The sequence below is a fragment of the Gymnogyps californianus genome, chromosome 5 (assembly GCF_018139145.2).
Source record: "Gymnogyps californianus isolate 813 chromosome 5, ASM1813914v2, whole genome shotgun sequence".
NCBI classification, from domain to species: domain Eukaryota; kingdom Metazoa; phylum Chordata; class Aves; order Accipitriformes; family Cathartidae; genus Gymnogyps; species Gymnogyps californianus.
In genome coordinates, this window is record NC_059475.1 from 29849094 (window position 1) to 29866788 (window position 17695).

Here is a 17695-nt window from a genome sequence, read left to right on the forward strand (position 1 = left end):
CAACACATTTAGGATCCTGTCACATTCAGTACATGTGTGCAGATTAGGGCTTTCAAAGTTGAGCAGTACTAGGTCAACACTGATCAGTTTGGAAAACTTGACCAAAAAAATTTGGTCAAAATTGATACTTAGCCTCTTGCTGGTCTTATGTTGCTGTTTCTTCAAAGGTTTCTTCCCAATGACTGATGTCAACAATTATATCCAACCTGAGGATCTATGTCTCACCAGGTACAACATCTACTTGCAAATGCATATTAGAAAGTCGCAAGTCACCCTTGTACCCAGCTAAGGGGCAGAGGGAAGCAGTGATCCACCAGCAGCACTCTTGAGCTTATCTCAAGCTGCAGGGAGGGAGCGAGCTGGTGCCTCCAACAGAGGCATAACTGTTGGGCATCAGTAACAGGCTGAGCAGAGACCACAAAGGAGAACAAAATGAAACAATGCAGAAGAGATGAAAAAGTTGGAGACAAACTGCACCTGGTTACCAGCCCTGGAAACACTGATAAGAGGAATGAGCTCTCATGTGTCATTAGCACAGGGCAAAGCACCAGCCCTGTGCATGATGGCCACCAGCCATACTCAAAGATACAGCTGTGCAATCGTGCAGTATGAGCGTGGGTCAATTTTCTGTGCCAGTTAGTAATAAAGGTTTAAACAAATGATAGACCTTCCCTTGTGGGCCTAAGGTAAATAGTTTCCAACTTGCCCTAATACCATCTTGCAAAGCTTTTGCAATTCAGAAAACAATTAGGGAGGCTTGATGGGCTCCACCCATCCTCTTCGAGCACAGACAGGCAGTGTCCAGTTCTTCCACCCCTGGGGCTGGTGCTACTGGAACAGCAGAAAAAAGGTGCCTCTGAGATGAATGCTGCAACGAGAAGCCTCCAAGCCCAGAGAACAGTACCCACTTAGCAGATGAATCAGGGCTGGACAGAGTCCTGGAGCGATCCCACCTGCCATTGCTAAGTACCACATACCACACCACACAATTTGGATGTGGACAAGAGCAGCTTTTCCCCCCTGCCCAATCTGCTGTTCTAATGCTTTGCCACAGGGGAGCATCTAAACTTCCCAGTCTTTCAAATGGAGCTCAGTCCCACATGGAAAGATGCACTTTTTGCTGTCCGGGGTGGAAGTTTCCAGTTATGTTAATGAAAGCCTGTCTCAATCCAGCACTCCTGGATAACACTCTTACTGCACTCCTGTTGGTGGATTAATCCTAAGGAGAATGTACAGTGTCTCACTGCAAGGGAAAGCCTGACACAGTGCTGCAACTATATGCATCACCTTACTTAATCCATGACTACACTTCCACAAGCCAGACTGAACTGAGAAAATTACCTCTATTTAAGTAACTCCAGTTCTAAAAATGCAAGCTAACCAATATCCCCCATTTTCCTCTGAGCTTCTTCCCCATACTTCTTGAAACCCTTGCCTTTATGCCATTCAATCATGAACCAACCCTCCCCTCCCTTTCTAAAAGTAGTTCCTCCCCACACCCTGCCAGACATTGCTTCTCCTTCCTCCTCTCCTTACACTCATTGTTCCTTCCAAATCTTGCAGACCATACGCACATTTCTGTCTGACATGGGCTCTGTGAACGTCACCAGTGATGCTGCAGAAGCAGCACAGGGACAGGCATTGTCTGACCGGGGGGACAATGCTGGCACACGTCTGCACGTTCTCCTCCAGTCACTTACGCAGCCCCTGAACTGACAGGCAGGAAGCTTCTGGCACATCCTCCTGCCAACAACAGGAGCGGGAAAGGTGTGTCAAGAAAGACAGCTTTGAATGTTGCACTCTGTGTGTATTTTTGACCCTTCAGAAAGCGATCAGCTCCTTCATCCATGGCCTGGATGCTTTCCAGAGTTATAAATAAAACATGCTGGGAAGTAGTGCATATCCTGTATTTTTACATAGTTCCTTTACTGTTTTCCTGCATTTCAAAACTGAAAGTTAACATTTGATTGCTTTGTTGGTCTCAGAAGGCTTCACCTTACTCCTAGCGATACCTGTCAAATTCTATCATTATGCAGGTGTTACATCCATTCATAGGCAAATATGTAAGCAGTTGCTCACAGGAAGATGGAAAAAAACACCAACAGCAATGAGTGAAGGTTTTACACTGAGGTCCTGTAATGTTATTCTTCCAAACACATTAAAACATCACCAATAAGAAAAGTTGCTGTTCACCAATATTAGAAACAAGCTAAATTTCTAGAAAGCTAATTTAAAAATTCAGATATGAACAGACACCAATAATGTGCAGAATAGAAAGCATCTAAGAATACTTACCAGGGTGTCCTGGTTTTGGCTGGGACAGAGTTAACTTTCTTTTTAGCAGCTGGTACAGTGCTGTGTTTTGGATTTAGTGTGAGAATGATGTTGATAACACTCTGATGTTTTAGTTGTTGCTAAGTAGCACTTATCTTAAGCCAAGGACTTCTCAGTTTTCCATGCTCTGCCAGCAAGCAGGTGTGCAAGAAGCTGGGAGGGAGCAGAGCCGGGGCAGCTGACCTGAACTAGCCAAAGGGGTATTCCATACCATGGAACGTCATGCCCAGTACATAAACAGGGGGGAGCTGGCTGGGAGGCGCGGATCGCGGTTCGGGAACTAACTGGGCATCGGTCAGTGGGTGGTGAGCAATTGCATTGTGCATCACTGGTTCCGCCCCCCCCCCCCCTTTTTGTTGCATTCCTTTTCATTACTATTATTATTATATTTCATTATTACTATTGTTAGTATTATATTTTACTTTAGTTATTAAACTGTTCTTATCTCAACCCACGAGTTTTACTTTTTGTTCCTTTGCTTTCCTCCTCCTCACCCCACTGGGAGGGGGAGGGGGAAACGGCTGCGTGGTGCTGAGTTGCTGACTGGGGTTAAACCACGACACAGGGGTTATTAAATGTCATATTCCATTACTGAATTATGAAAAATCTCATCTTGTATATATTATTTAGAAAATAGCAGCAAGATTCATAAGAAAAACAAAAGTTTAAGAGAGAAACAGAAAGAAACTGAAAGCTTAAAAAATTTGCTGAACTATAAAATTTTGAAACACAAAATTGTGAAATTGTCAGAAAAGAAATTCTGAAGAATCACCCTGTATATTTAGAGCTTTCTTGGCAAGCACAGAAAAGCATCGGTATGTTTAAGTCTGTAATCACCTTCACAGTGAAAGGAAATGGCAGTTCCCATAGTGAAGCACACTAACTGCAACCTTTTTCAGTCAGAAGCAGCCAGTGAATTTAAGGGGTAACAACACACATTTTGTAGGAAAAAACCTTTGTTGGTCTGAAGGTGTACAAACAGAACCTTCTCTGACAGAGACACATTTAGGGACAGCAGAAAACATCTTGTAGAATCCTGCTTACATTTGCATACGTTGATTTAAAAAGTAATCTAAGCAACTCAAACTTCAAAACGTGCTAAATTAGACTTGTAGCATAAATACATTGAAGTCACTCCAATTCCTTCAGGAAGCAGGTCAGACAGGCCTTGCTGTGTGCAGCACCACAGGACAAGTCAAGTTTGTACTCCACAAAACCACCTGTATGAAAACCCCATAAGCAGCCCGAAAGTCATATACAGGAAATATATCTGACTATGCAATATTTCAGACATGGGTAAGGGCAGTATTGCCTAATCATAAGAGCATGCAATAGGTGCATGCAATAGGTCTATACAGTGACTTGTAGGTACTTCATGTATGCTGATGCCTAAGTATATGAAATGTTAAACCTTGGCAGCAGTTGCCCTGCAAACCTGAGGCACAGAGAACTGCTCTAAAGCTGACTCCCAAAACCTTTTTTATGGTACAACCACACTGGTTAAAGCTAAACAGCATACAGGAGAACCACATTTGTGATAAAAGAACTATGCCAAGTTACATATTCAAGACGATCCTTAACACACTGAAAAAAAAATTCATGAAACGCAAACTTGTCAAGTTAAAGCCTGTGAAACAGGTAAGAGTTGGAGGTTATGACTGAGTACTGTCAACTTCGGTGAAAGTCTACCATATCAAAGGGCATGCCAGCTAGGCCATAAAAACAATTGATTAGGCACATACCATCAAGAATTCTGAGCAATAAAGGAACAACAGTCATATGTTTTGTTAAGTTATGAGAGCAATTCTAGATGGCAGTGAAGAGCCATGGTCCTTTAAGCAACACAGGACTACCAGTGAAAGAACCTGGAGTGAAACACAACTGTCCCACACGTGAAGTCTGGAACTTCCACAGCAATCCCTAATGGTGTTGAATTTTGTCACACAATTGCTCACTTTTTCAGTGGCATATTAATATGATGCTCTAGTTTTCTGCTTATTTCATGTTCACTTCCATACTGTTATGGAAGTGGCAGCAGATACGTGAATGCTGCCAAGCATCATTTTCCCTTGATTTAAGAAGCAGAGAGGGAGAAAGATGAGCCTGATTTTTCTTGGTGGAAGAAAAAGGGAGCTGGAATCCAAAACGGAGAAGCAGAAGTAGGAGATTTAAGACCATCTTTAATTTTATCAGACTCTGTGTAAACTGAGACTTAAATATTTTGTGGACATCTTATGAGAAGATTAAAGATGATTAGTTATACACTTGGTAATTTCTGCCTAGGAATAAGAGTGCCAAATTGCAGTATTTGTTTTACTCATCTGGTTTGGCAACATGCAAGCCTTTGCTTGCACAGATGTAGAGCACTCATTGCTGTTCATCTCTGCTAGTTCACCAATACATCACATATAGGAAAACACAGCTCTCCCCATGATGAATGCTTTACGTGACTATATGAACAATAAAAAGGACAAAAAACACATTCAAACACTGAACAAAGAATCCAGAAACATCTAGTAGACCAGTTTACTGAGCAAGCATAGTTTAGATCAGTGTCTTAAGTTAGTCTCTTATTCTGTCAGTGCAATGTAAAGACAAGACTACAGTTGCACCGCTGGCATATATTGTGCTCATTCCAGGATTTCCTCAGTGAATCCCAGGTGTGATATGTTAAAGAACTGATTACTTCCCCCCTCCCAAGTTTCTGTTTCTTAAGCAAAGGTCTGAAAACAGAGGGCAGCATAAGCCACACACTGGATCACTACCATTTGCAACTCCACAGAAACCTCTGACATGCACTTAAATGCAGCTGAAGGAAACAAGGAAGAAAGTTATTTACATCATGCTGTTTTGTTTTAATGGTTTCTCAAAGACAGGCTAATTTCTTAAACAGCATGTTAAAAACAGGGTTCATTTCTTCACAGAATTTTCATTTTATTAAAAAAAATTCTCATTCCCTCTTCCTCCTGCTACCTTCACTCTTTTGACTGAAAATTATATTACGACATGACTGAGCAACCTTAAGAAGCAACACTAGCAGCTGTGCCTACAATAAAAGCACCTTACTTATAGCCCAAACCCCTCAGTTTTTAAACATGACCAGCTTGAAGAGCTATAGCTATTATGAAACATTTCTTCATTCATGAACTTCAATAGTACATATGAGTCTATTCATTATTACCTTGTGGAAAGCAATCAAAATGATGGAAATAAGGCTTTTTCTCAGGAGTGTCAAAGCACTAATTAGTCAACAGACCATGCAACCATAGCCATTTGCAGCCATAGCAGCAAGATGATAGAAATCCCAACCCCACTAGTCTTCAAGAGAAAAAAATTCCAAACCCTACTTCCAGCCTTAAAACATGGGTTTAATAGGCCTTGTAGTAAGAAAGTTTCGGACACACCACCACTCAAAACCACTAAAACAGGCCCCCAACAGACTAGGATGACGACTTGTCCAGTACAGCAAAAATAGTTAGTGAGCTCAGTTATTTTCAAGCCCTGCAACTCACCTCTGCTGATGCGCTGCTTCTCTCCAGAGAGAATGCCAGGGCTGTCGATGATACTGATGCTCTTCAGTACCTGATTAGGTAACTGAGAACACATGAACCTGCAGGAAAGGAGGAGAGAAAAAACATTAACATAGCTCTAGCTCACATGTAGATTGTCCCTTGAGAACTCCCCTTTATATATCTGCTTTTAGAAAGACTCAAGTGAGATTTTAAAAAAAGTTTTCTTAAGTCCTAAAGAACCCCTATGTTTGGCAACAATACATGTTTAAGAAAACAAAATGTGAACAGAGAGCTTCTCAAAAAAAAGGAAAAACAAGAAAACCTTGTAAAACCATATGTCTAAGTGCTGATAAAATTCCAAATTTTGCAAGAGCTGACAACATGGGCCATACATGACACATTAAAAAGACTGCATAAAACAAAACATTTTGCTATGACTAAAAGTAGTATACACAAGAAACAATTCTTCATGTACACCAACTTTTGCCGAAATTCAAAGAGATTCAAAAGAAAAGGGAAGCAAGTAGAAAGCCATACTGGCAATATATTTATATTCCAGTTACTGGCAAGTCACCCTCTCACCTGCTCTGGCAGCATTTGAACAGTCCCTGTCTCTAACCCACCACCCTCCTTAGATGGGGCTTGCGGAGGACTGAAAAACAACAGTATTTCTCCCACAAACCGAGCAAAAGCTTTCACGCTGCCAGAATCGAGAGCTCAAATTACACACAGCAGGCTCTAAACAATAACCTCCTGCCTCTGCAATGGAGGACAAATTCAGTGGTGGTAGTATGAAAAATAAATAATTCACGAGGCCTCAGAGTTATGCAGAACACTTTGTGTGTTAAATCCAAACTACTCCGATGCTTCTGGGACAGTTCATGGCTGAAGAACTTCACCTCCTTTCATCACAAACTGCCTTTAAGAGATTTGCATAAGAGTTTAATCTTCTTATTGGGTAGCAGCTGAAGACTGTACTAACAAGCAGACAGTGTAACCTACCCGCCTCCTGTGATGCTGCAGAGCTCAGTGGCCCTTCTCCCTGAGGCAGCCTAGCACAGGGTTAAGCCGCAGGCTCAGGCCCTGCGTTAACCCATCACTTTAGAAGGCACGCTATCTCAAGAAATAGGGTATCACCGTCAGCAAATTTTAACTGTACCAAGGTCAAACAAGAACTTTAAGACCAAAGATAATCTGAGTTAGGAAGAGTTCAGGCAGTCAAGTATCAGATACAAAATGTAAGATATATCAAAATTTGGAAGCTATTGTTGGACAGTTAATGATCCAGATGATTCAAAGGAAATCAGGAAGAAAAATATCCTTACACCTCACTTCACCTTGTTTTTCAGGTGACCTTGTAGTAATGAGTCTGTAACAAAAGCACACAGCATCCCTTCTTGGGTACGACAGAAATGGCAGCATCAGCTACGCCCCTCCCTGAAACCCAAGAGGGGATAAAGAAATGGCAGCCATCTTAGCCCGACAAAACCTTAGGGTATGTAAACAGCACTACCCTTTTTGGGTTTTTTTTTAGTGGAACATCAGGTGTAGAAAATACTGCATATCCTGAAGCAAACTTTTCCACTAAGGCTGATCTTTTTAAGAGATGCTTTTCAAAGAGCAGTGAGGTACTATTGAATAAAATAACATTTTTTGAACTTTCCAAAACCTAAAGGAGACACTATGTTAAAGCAAACACATTTTGTGGAAGCATAGTGGACGTGCATAAGCAACAAAGAAAATACATTTTACCATGTTAACCATTACAAAAATATACATCACTAGTGCGTACAACATGAAGTAGCTTTCATAAATTTGGAACAGTGTAAAGACTGAATTTTCATTTTTTTAAAATTACTTTAGAATGCCCAGCACTTGTTTAGTATCACTGAGATGTTTCTAGGCCTATCTTACAAGGCAACAGGCACCATTATTTCAGCTGAACAATATGGCAGTATTTTGACTTAGGCATCACCCAAACTGGGACAGCTGGAAAAGGCTGTGCAAGAAAATAGAGAACTACGGGCCTCAGAAATGGAAAGACATTGCAGTCTTCGCAGCAGTCATTAGTGGCAAAGGGAGGAGGAAAGTATATAGGAAAAGGATATGAAACAGAAGGATAAACTCAGAATTAACTGGCTGTAGCTTTTAGAATATATCCATAATCTAAAGACAACAGATGGGTTAAAAATCTTACATCAAACTAATATTTCAGGCAACTTAAAACTGTAATGCTAATAGTATCTGAATATTGAGATTTGGCTCTGAACCACTATTTCTTACATGACCCGTACAAAGTGTGATTTTTAAGTTCTGCCTCATAAAAAGCAAACTACATACTATCTACCTTAACGACAAGAGACCTTCACAAAAAAAGCTTTATAAAAATACTTGTGCAAATGAGATGACTGTAACTGCTTATGACACATTAGACCTTTGATACTGTCATGTTTTTCATATTGTTATAAAACTACTGTTAAAGAAAACCAGCAATGTTAGACTATCCTTGCAAAAATATGTTACATTGATTTCATTTTTGCAAACAACAACATTGTAATCATCTGCTGAGTTTTTTTTTTTTAGATTAACTTTGGATGACTCAAAGAATCTAGTAAGAATTTATACTCCTTTTTTGTGTCCATTCAGATACCCATTAGACTAGAGCAAGACCATGTGTTTCTTCTCAGCAGCACCAATTTATTTCTGTGATGTTCTGGTATACTGCAATATTCTTTTCTCACTTTAACCAGCATCCAAGGCCACACTAGGTCCCGTCCCCACCCCCTTCCTCCCCAACTTTCCTTAAAACTACACAGGAGAAATAAAAGACAAGTTTCTACACTCAGGAGCCTTACAGAGATATCTATCACAAGCAGTGAGATACAGGGGGAAATAAGAAGGGGTAATGGAAAAAAGAGGCAAGGTAACATCAATAAATTAATGTGGCTAATTAGTAAGTACAAGCCTTGATTGTGCTACTGTGTTCTTGTTTGTTTTTAGTTTCTCCATTACCTCAGTCACTGTTTCCTTTCATGTTACATTTAGATGAAAAGGGCACTTGACTTCACAGTCTAACTGTCCATAGCCTTGTAAAAGTAATACCTTAAATCTTTCCACAAAACAAAACACTAGGATTGTGAAATCACTAAAAAAAAAAAAAAAAAAAGCAGGGGTGAAGGGAAGAGAACAGTAGAGAGAAATATATTAAGACAGGAGTAAAAAATGTAATATTGGGTATAAAGCATTGTCACTGCCAGTATGGCAAATGAGAGAAGGCAAAGCAAAATACGTAGTATGACCGCAGGTAAAGACGACAGGGAGAACCTACTCAAAGATACTGAAATAAAGCCTAAGACATTTTCAACTAGGTAAAGCAGGAAAGAGAAATGAGTTGACAGTTTTGAAAAAGCAGCAATATGACCATAGTGGCAGACCAAGCGTGGTGCTAGGGGAATATAAGCACCTAGACCTCCACTGCAAAACTAAGGAGCAAATGAGAATGTTGGGGAAGATAAGGTTGCTTACAGCACTGCAATATAACAATACCACAGTCACCAAAAGAACTGGAATAATTTAGTCAGTTACCTTGAATGTACATCTTTTTAGCTAGCAAATAATCTTGCTTGCCTAAGATTCAAGACCTGACAACTAGCTAGACAGATGATTTAGCCAAAAAATTATGTAACCCATTCATCCAAAGAAACATTTAGTATTATTACATGTTCTGTGTCAATATTTGAATATTGTGCAAAATACTATTTACAGTATAATTATATTAACTTTTCATAGAGAGCACAATGGTGGGGAAAAGGAAAAAAATAGAACTGTGATCTGGAGGACAAGACTTAGCCAATAATCTCACAGAAAGGGGTCTTGGACCACTAAACTATTATTTAAAATGGGACTTGACTGCAGCTTCCCACAGCACATATTCTTATCTCTCAGCAAAGTGATAGCCAAGCCAACTATAAGCAGCTATAAACTTTCTTCTGTGAATAAGCAGAGATAAAACTGTACATGACAAACTTTTAACACATATGCCAGTGTTTATCGGCCAAACAGGAAAGTTTATTGTTAAAAGAAAACCAATTTAGATTAATTGGCTTGCAAAACCAGGCCTCCATGTCAAGCCACCATCAAATACAGGAAGAAAACAAGGTGATTGCTCACACAGCACAAAGTTGTTAGTAACTCTTAACTGGAAATATTTACGGTTAGACTTGATTATCTTAAAGGTCTTCTCCAACCTAAACAATTCTATGATTCTATCATTTAGCCTGCTGCTTAAGTTACCCATGGCAATATTCATAGCCCCTGAACAACTCTCCCCTTTTTTGCAAATACCCAGCAACCATCCAGAAGCTAGCGCTATCATCCTGGCCTACAGAACTGCTTGAAGACCAGCTAGTTAAAATTAAACACTTAACAGCTTGAATATGTACTTTATCCAGAAGGCATATTCAAATATTCTCCATTCTTGTAGGCTTTTTTACATATCCCAGCAATTCACAACTTTGAAGAGCTATACCAAGACCTCAGGTGAGATCAGCATAAAGGAACAAGACAGCATCAAAGGGAAAAGTTCTTTTCCTTTTTCGGATGGTAGTTTTTCGTAATAGTACTAATCTACCAGTTTACTGAGCAGGGAAATTTGTGCCCAAACTGATCTTGAGTTCCAGCTGGCGTAATGCCTTACAAACCAGTTAGCTGGTGGAGCATTTCAGCAGTTTTCTGTGAACTGGTTTTAACAACGATTTTCTGGTCTGATAACTGAATATATAAACACTCCTTACCTTTTAAAATTTTTTTTTAAGTTTTACGAAGTGTACACAGCTCTATGCTAGTACTACCTTACTTAGTACTGCTTTTTTTTTTTTAATTCACTTGAACTGCCACCACTCCTGCTTGTATTTGAATATTTATTTCATGCTGTTCAAAACAAATACAGCAGAAAAAACTTAGTAAAAAACATTGGTGCTTGAAGATGGTATCAAGTAGAAATTTAAACATAAAAATCAAAAGACAGCAAGCAAACAGGTCTCACCTGTTCAGGAAAGCATTTCCAAAGCGGCTGAGTTTGCGGAATGGCTTCTTAGGATCAACAACTAGGGCATTTCCAGGAATATTCCCTTCTGAATCTCCATACATCACAGCAATAAAAGAATCCGTGGTAGGTTCTGGACCAATCCGCATGCCTGGAAAGTCTTGTTCGAGCAAGTATCTAGAGATGGAGAGTACATAAAGTAACAGAATGAATGACTGTGAACTATAGCAAAAGCAAATACCTATAATTTGCTTGAAAATTCCCAAGGATATACACACTCTAGAATAATAAAATTACATTTTTCCTGCATTTCATTATTTCTATTAACTAGGGAGAAAAAAAAAAAACCAAACCACAACTGAATTCCAGTTTTTCACAACAACTAGGTAAAAGGATAAAGTAAATCCCTTTACAAAAACAGGGTGGAAGTATTCCCTCAACTGCAGCACCTGAACCACTCAAGTGGATGCTTCTACCAATGATCCCAGTGCTGTAGGTTACACTACAAGACATTACTGCTTTTCTGTGTGTTTTCAAGCCCATACAAATGCTGATGGTACTAAAAGGGAGCGGTTTGAAACAGCACGTGAGCAGCGTCAGTTTGCTGGCAGATCTAACTCTTCGATGAACTCAGTATGATTTTACTAATTTTAACTCATCTTACCACAGGCAGAGAACACAGTTATGAGACAATACAGTTACATCTGTTTGGGAGTAAGGAAAGGATTTTTTTCTTTTGACCCGCATATCAAAAAGTAATTGTTAACTAAGTCAGACCTGCAGAACCTGAGGCCTAACAGTAACATACTTCTGAGAGGCATCGAGTCAGGCAGTGCTGTACCAACAGAAACGATCTTGCATCTCCCTTTGAGTAATCCACTCAGAGATGCAGACAGCACATACTCAGTGGACCAAGTCTGATACACAAAGTCTTGACTTTCCAGACAACAAGGTCTCAAAAGAAGGATGTGCGTATTTAAATGCTAAAACTTAATGGAACCGGAGCACGTATTTACAGAAAAAGCCTGTCTGCATCACTTCCTGGATGGCAAGTAGGAAGCAAGAGAAGCCCCAAGCCTATCAAGCAAGCCTCCAGCTTACAATGTTCCTCCAGCCTACACTATGACAACTGCCACTTTTCAAAAACAGAAGCAGACAACCCTGCTTAACTTTAAAGCATGAGTGCTATCGTCCTCATTCACAACAGTACCATCTTGAAAATGTTTGCCTCAAGACTAAGACCAAATTGTCTTCAAGTATGCTGTAACTTGACATTACAGGAGCATTAAAATTCTCCGATCAACTCAAGTCATTTCGTAATTATTAATTCCATGGGTTCCATGTCACCCTGGAGTTCTTAAAAAAACCCCACAATTTTAACCAACTATAATTTAACTTTTTACATAATCAAAGCTGGATTTAAATGCGAATTCTTCTTCAGGCAAAGGTGATGGTCCTACATCCAATGACAGCACTAGTTAGGTTTGAGCACGTCTATACTAACATTAGTCTTTGAATACTAGGTTTGTTCTGGCCCTTAATCCAACAGCACTATGGCTTTTTTGCTAGTGGTGGGTTGACCCTGCCTGGACGCCAGGTGCCCACCAAAGCCGCTCTATCACTCCCCCTCCTCAGCTGGACGGGGAGAGAAAAATATAATGAAAGGCTCATGGGTCGAGATAAGGACAGGGAGAGATCACTCAGCAATTACCATCACAGGCAAAACAGACTCGACTTGGGGAAATTAGTTTAATATATTACCAATCAAATCAGAGTAGGATTATGAGAAATAAAAACTAAATCTTAAAAACACCTTCCCCCCACCCCTCCCTTCTTCCCAGGATCAACTTTACTCCTGAGTTCTCTACCTCCTCCCCCCTCAATGGCACAGGGGGATGCGGAATGGGGGTTGCAGTCAGTTCATCACATGTTGTCTCTACCGCTCCTTCCTCCTCAGGGGGAGGCCTCCTCACACTCTTCCCCTGCTCCAGCATGGGGTCCCTCCCACAGGACACAGTCCTCCATGAACTTCTCCAACTTGAGTCCTTCCCACAGGCTACAGTTCTTCACTAACTGCTCCAGCAAGGGTCCCTTCCATGGGGCGCAGTCCTTCAGGAACAGACTGCTCCAGCATGGGTCCGCCCCAGGGTCACAAGTCCTGCCAGCAAACCTGCTCCAGTGTGGACTCCTCTCTCCACGGGTCCTGCCAGAAGCCTGCTCCAGCGTGGGCTTCCCACGGGGTCACAGCCTCCTTCAGGTATCCACCTGCTCCAGCATGGGGTCCTCCACAGGCTGCAGGTGGATATCTGCTCCACCGTGGACGTCCATGGGCTGCAGGGGGACAGCCTGCCTCACCATGGTCTTCACCACGGGCTGCAGGGGAATCTCTGCTCCGGCACCTAGAGCACCTCCTCCCCCTCCTTGACTGACCTTGATGTCTGCATAGCTGTTTCTCTCATATATTCTCCCGCCTCTCTTCGGCTACAGTTGCCCAGGTGGTTTTTTTTTCCCCCCCTCCTTAAATATGTTATCCCAGAGGTGCTACCACCGTTGCTGATTGGCTTGGCCTTGGCCAGTGGCAGGTCTGACTTGGAGCAGGCTGGCATTGGCTCTGTTGGACACAGGGGAAGCTTCTAGCAGCTTCTCACAGAAGCCACCCCTGTAGCCCCCCACTACCAAAACCTTGCCATGCAAACCCAATACAATTTCATAAAGCAATATTGATTTGAGAGGACTTGCAGGGTGCTTTTGCTGCAAAAAAACATTCTACAATGTATCTGTACTTGCTCAACAATCTCTCTCTTGAAATTCAATATCCATACATTCACAGACTTTATAGATCAGTGCACAGAAGCTGAATTTAAGGAACTAAATATATACTACACATTTCAAAGATCTTTTTCCACTAGCCTTAGCAAACTGGCTCCAATCAGCTCAACCTATGATCTGGGAGGTTTAAAGCATAGAACAGGTATTTACATGAGATTTCCTGCAGCTTTCTGCTTCCAGACAAAAAAATGAAAAAAATGTCAATGCTAACAACTGTGGGAAAGGAAGAACACAAGAACAGTCATGCCAGAACACACCAAAGTCGATTTGTTCTACTTCTAGAATAAGCTGTACCTAATGCACAGTAACAGAGAAATAAAACTAACCCCTCTCCAAAAGCAAAAAAACCCCCAACACTCAAACCTCTCTGCACATTCAGGAGTGTACAATACAGATCCCTCATCTTCATGAAGTAGATCATGTATCAAAATGAAGACAAAACTCCTTTGATAGCTCAGCAGTTGAACCCTTTATGCATGGAAACCCAGGACCTTAAGTGTCGTAGCGAACAGCTAAACTCCTGAAACACAAAAGTGTGTTCCTGCCTCCTGACAGAACATCATTGCAGACTAGAGCCCTCTAAAACAGGATGCAAAGGCTAACTCACAAGAGCCGCTACCATTTCTCACTAAAGCCATACTGGACTTATCCACAGCATTGATTTTGAAAGATCAAATATACTTTTAACTTCTAAAATAAGACTTTTAACTTGCCACAATAAAACATTCTACTTCAAAGTCTCTCAATTCTGCTTTTACTCATTGCCCTTCTTTTTTATTAAGAGGGAAAGGATCTCTATGAGACTCATCACTAAGTTCTTCTCTTGATATGAATTGTCATTCCCAGAGTTCTGCTGACAGAGGCAGCAATTCATAAGGTGGCAACACACATGACAAGAAGCTCCCAGAGCAGCAGTAAAGAACATTGTACTGAATCAAATGCACATGAGAGAAGTCGCAGATCCTAGGTCACAGAAAACTACATGATGGGATCTGAATGCAGGATAAGACATCTGCAGGGTAACAGGATAATTGCTATCCATCATAACCTCATGAATCTGCCAGGCATGATTATAGACATTCAGTGGTGGTGGTCTTTTAGATGACTAAAAAAAAAAATAATCTCATGGCCTGCTCATGAAGTTGCTGCACATGTAACACTTGCAGAACTTACAAAGAGTTGGAAGTATGGAGCACCCTTCAGGATTTCCAACATCTGTATTTTCAGCTCGGAACTCAACAGTGCAAATTCAGATTAGCTGCTTATTGAAATGACTAAACAAGAATAAAGTGCTACTGAACTGCAATGATACTTCCAAGTTAATGTCACAGACGCAGCTTTAAAAACCAAGCTTTTTTAGTGATAACAATCCAGGAAGACGAGATCTCCTTCCAAATACCAAGTCCCACCCAACAGTCACAGTGCTAAACCTGGTACAGCTACTCAACAGACACAGGAAACACTTTGCAAGGCAGGTATTTTCCATTAAGACTGGCTCACAGTTGCACATCAAGAATCAGTACAGACTAAAATAAACCCTAGTTCTTAAGCACTGGCTGTACAAGCTATATCACACTTCCTCTCAGCATGAAAATATCAGTTTCACTTAGCCACACGAAAGGGATGAGCAGTCTTCTGTAAACTGAAAAGCTGCAAATGTTTTTGTACAGTATGCTATATTAACATAGGAAAATACCTGGATTTTTAGCATCCGCAACTGCATGCCCTTCTAAGGAATTTTCAGCAGAGAGGGAGTTCAAAAAGGTTCACAGGAAGAATGCTTAAAAATAGCGAGCGTCTCAAAGACAGTGTAGATCAAACAACAGACATTCTGTTGACTCTTCTCCCTTTGTTTTTACCTGGGCTATAACCCTTCTGCTTTGCCAATAAACATACATCTATGTTCCTTTGCAAGATGTATAGCCAGACTATGGGACACTGGTTTACAAAGTTCCAGAGATAGCAAAGATTACTCACAGTTGCGGATACTGATAATCATCTAAAGTCTAAATGCTTTAGCTAAGTCATGCTAACCCATGAACACAGGTGAGCTGGACAGAGCAGCATTGAGCAGGGATACCCTGTGATGCATTGGGAGACAAACTCAAGTCTCCTTTCATAAGGCTGCTTGTCTCCATACTACATACTGCACCAAATCCTCCACACTTAACTTTCACATAGAGCTAGTAACAAAGAAGTTCCAGCTTTCACCTGAAGAAATTGAGGGACCTTTTCCCCCCTGAAGAAATAGATGCAGCCCATTCTTCCCATGGAAGCGATTGCACACTACTTGCAGACTCCAGATATTATGCACACAAAAGGGTGCTTTCAAAAAAACCCAGCTCTGGCTGAGTTAAAAGAAGGAATTTTACCATTTTAACCTCTGAGTAATACCTCTGAGCAAAGTAAAAGCCCAGCCTGGCAAGCTGAGGAATTTACTTCTGTTTTTCCTCATCTTGATAAGTTCTTTTAAAAAAAGTCAGACTTTTACACTTTTAAAATAGAAAAGTTGTTAACAAGTTAACCATTATTAGACTAGAAGTTTAATTCACTGTTAGAAGGAACGAAAAAGGTCAGCAACTACAAACTCACACTGACCAGCTCCTATCTCTTTTTCACACGCTACACTACAATTCTCCTTTCCTGTCCCTCCTTTCCCCACTTCTTTCTCTAAAGCAGCCAGGAGAAATTGAGAGAATTACAGAAGCAGCTCACATGCAAGATAAGCATTTGGCTCTCACCCATCCTCCCACCCCATTAAAAACAATCAGACAAGTATTAACATTTGGGCCTGGATATATTTGTTTGAACTGTCAGCATTGTCAGATACTTGACTAAAACAGCATCACCACGCTACGCCTTAGACAGCGAAACTGGCCGGTTCCACTGCATTGTTCCAAGTACAAAGAGAATAAACAGCACCAAGTGAAAAACCAGAAGAGTTGTTAGAAACCTGGAAGCGTTTGCATATCTTAATCCCCAGGGACATTCAGTCATTGCTAGATCAGTGTTTTCCATGAAGACTTAGTGGAAGGAACTGGGTGGATGTGGATGTGTCAGAGGTATGAAAATGTGAAGTTCTCACGATAACGTCTAAATCAAAGTAAAGCCCAAATGAATATTTGTCAGCTAAACAGAAATGTTATGTTCACACATAAACCTAATAGTAAACACTTAAGTAGATCTAGCGTGCCCTCCTAACTATGAAACGGAGGAATGTGGAACAAAAAGCAGTTTCAATTAAGATTTAAAATAATGTTTGCTTATTAAAAGGCTAGCAGGAAAAAAACTATAGTTTTTCTTAGAATTAAGTTGGACTATCTATTTAAACCCAGAATTATAACAATCTTGAGAGTGTATGACATTTTTCCATGGGAAATTCAGCCTACCAGAGGGGAAATTTATTTGTGGCTGACCTGGATGCTATAATATTTTCCCATGTCTTCTTCTAAGTCTTGCCTTCAGCATCCAAGCACTTCTCTTTTTTGCTTTTCTTTTTCTCCTCTAAATTGGATTTTGAGTAACAGTCACTGTGACACTATTGTCTAAGTTGCTGCCCATCTTGAATGGAGCATTTGCTCATGCTGATGCAGCCAATTATTATCTATTCTACAGCAAACACTGATGTAATGAATGTTCATCATGGTGAGGTCAGACTGTGGTCCTTTAGAAGAAGTAACAGCTGTTCTATTACTGATTGGGGCTCAACAGTCAATTCCTGTCTTCTCCAATACCTAGTAAGGGATTAAACCACTCTGCAATCTACCTAAAATGGGGACAGGAGAAAGGGGTAAGTGGGTGAAGAGAAGGGCACATCACAGTAGAAGACACCTCCTCCACCAAGTCAGATATTTTAATAAAACGCATGAGAAAACATCTTTGAAAACTTTATCTCCGTCCAATTTGTCTGGGCATCTTCGCCCAGCAGTGACCAATGCTAAAAAAAGCTGGAAATAGCTGTGATAAATGATACTAC

The 17695-nt window shown here is 40.7% G+C and overlaps 1 protein-coding gene across 1 annotated transcript in view; it reads right to left on the reverse strand.

Annotated features, from left to right (window-relative positions):
* The window catches only part of EHD4 (EH domain containing 4), a 34795-nt gene that overhangs the window by 14933 nt on the left and 2167 nt on the right, over positions 1-17695 (reverse strand). The window contains exons 2-3 of the mRNA XM_050896989.1: positions 10891-11067; positions 5847-5944 (exon numbers count right to left, since the gene is read on the reverse strand). Coding sequence (XP_050752946.1) covers positions 5847-5944; positions 10891-11067 — 275 coding nt within the window. The remainder of the gene's footprint in view (positions 1-5846; positions 5945-10890; positions 11068-17695) is intronic.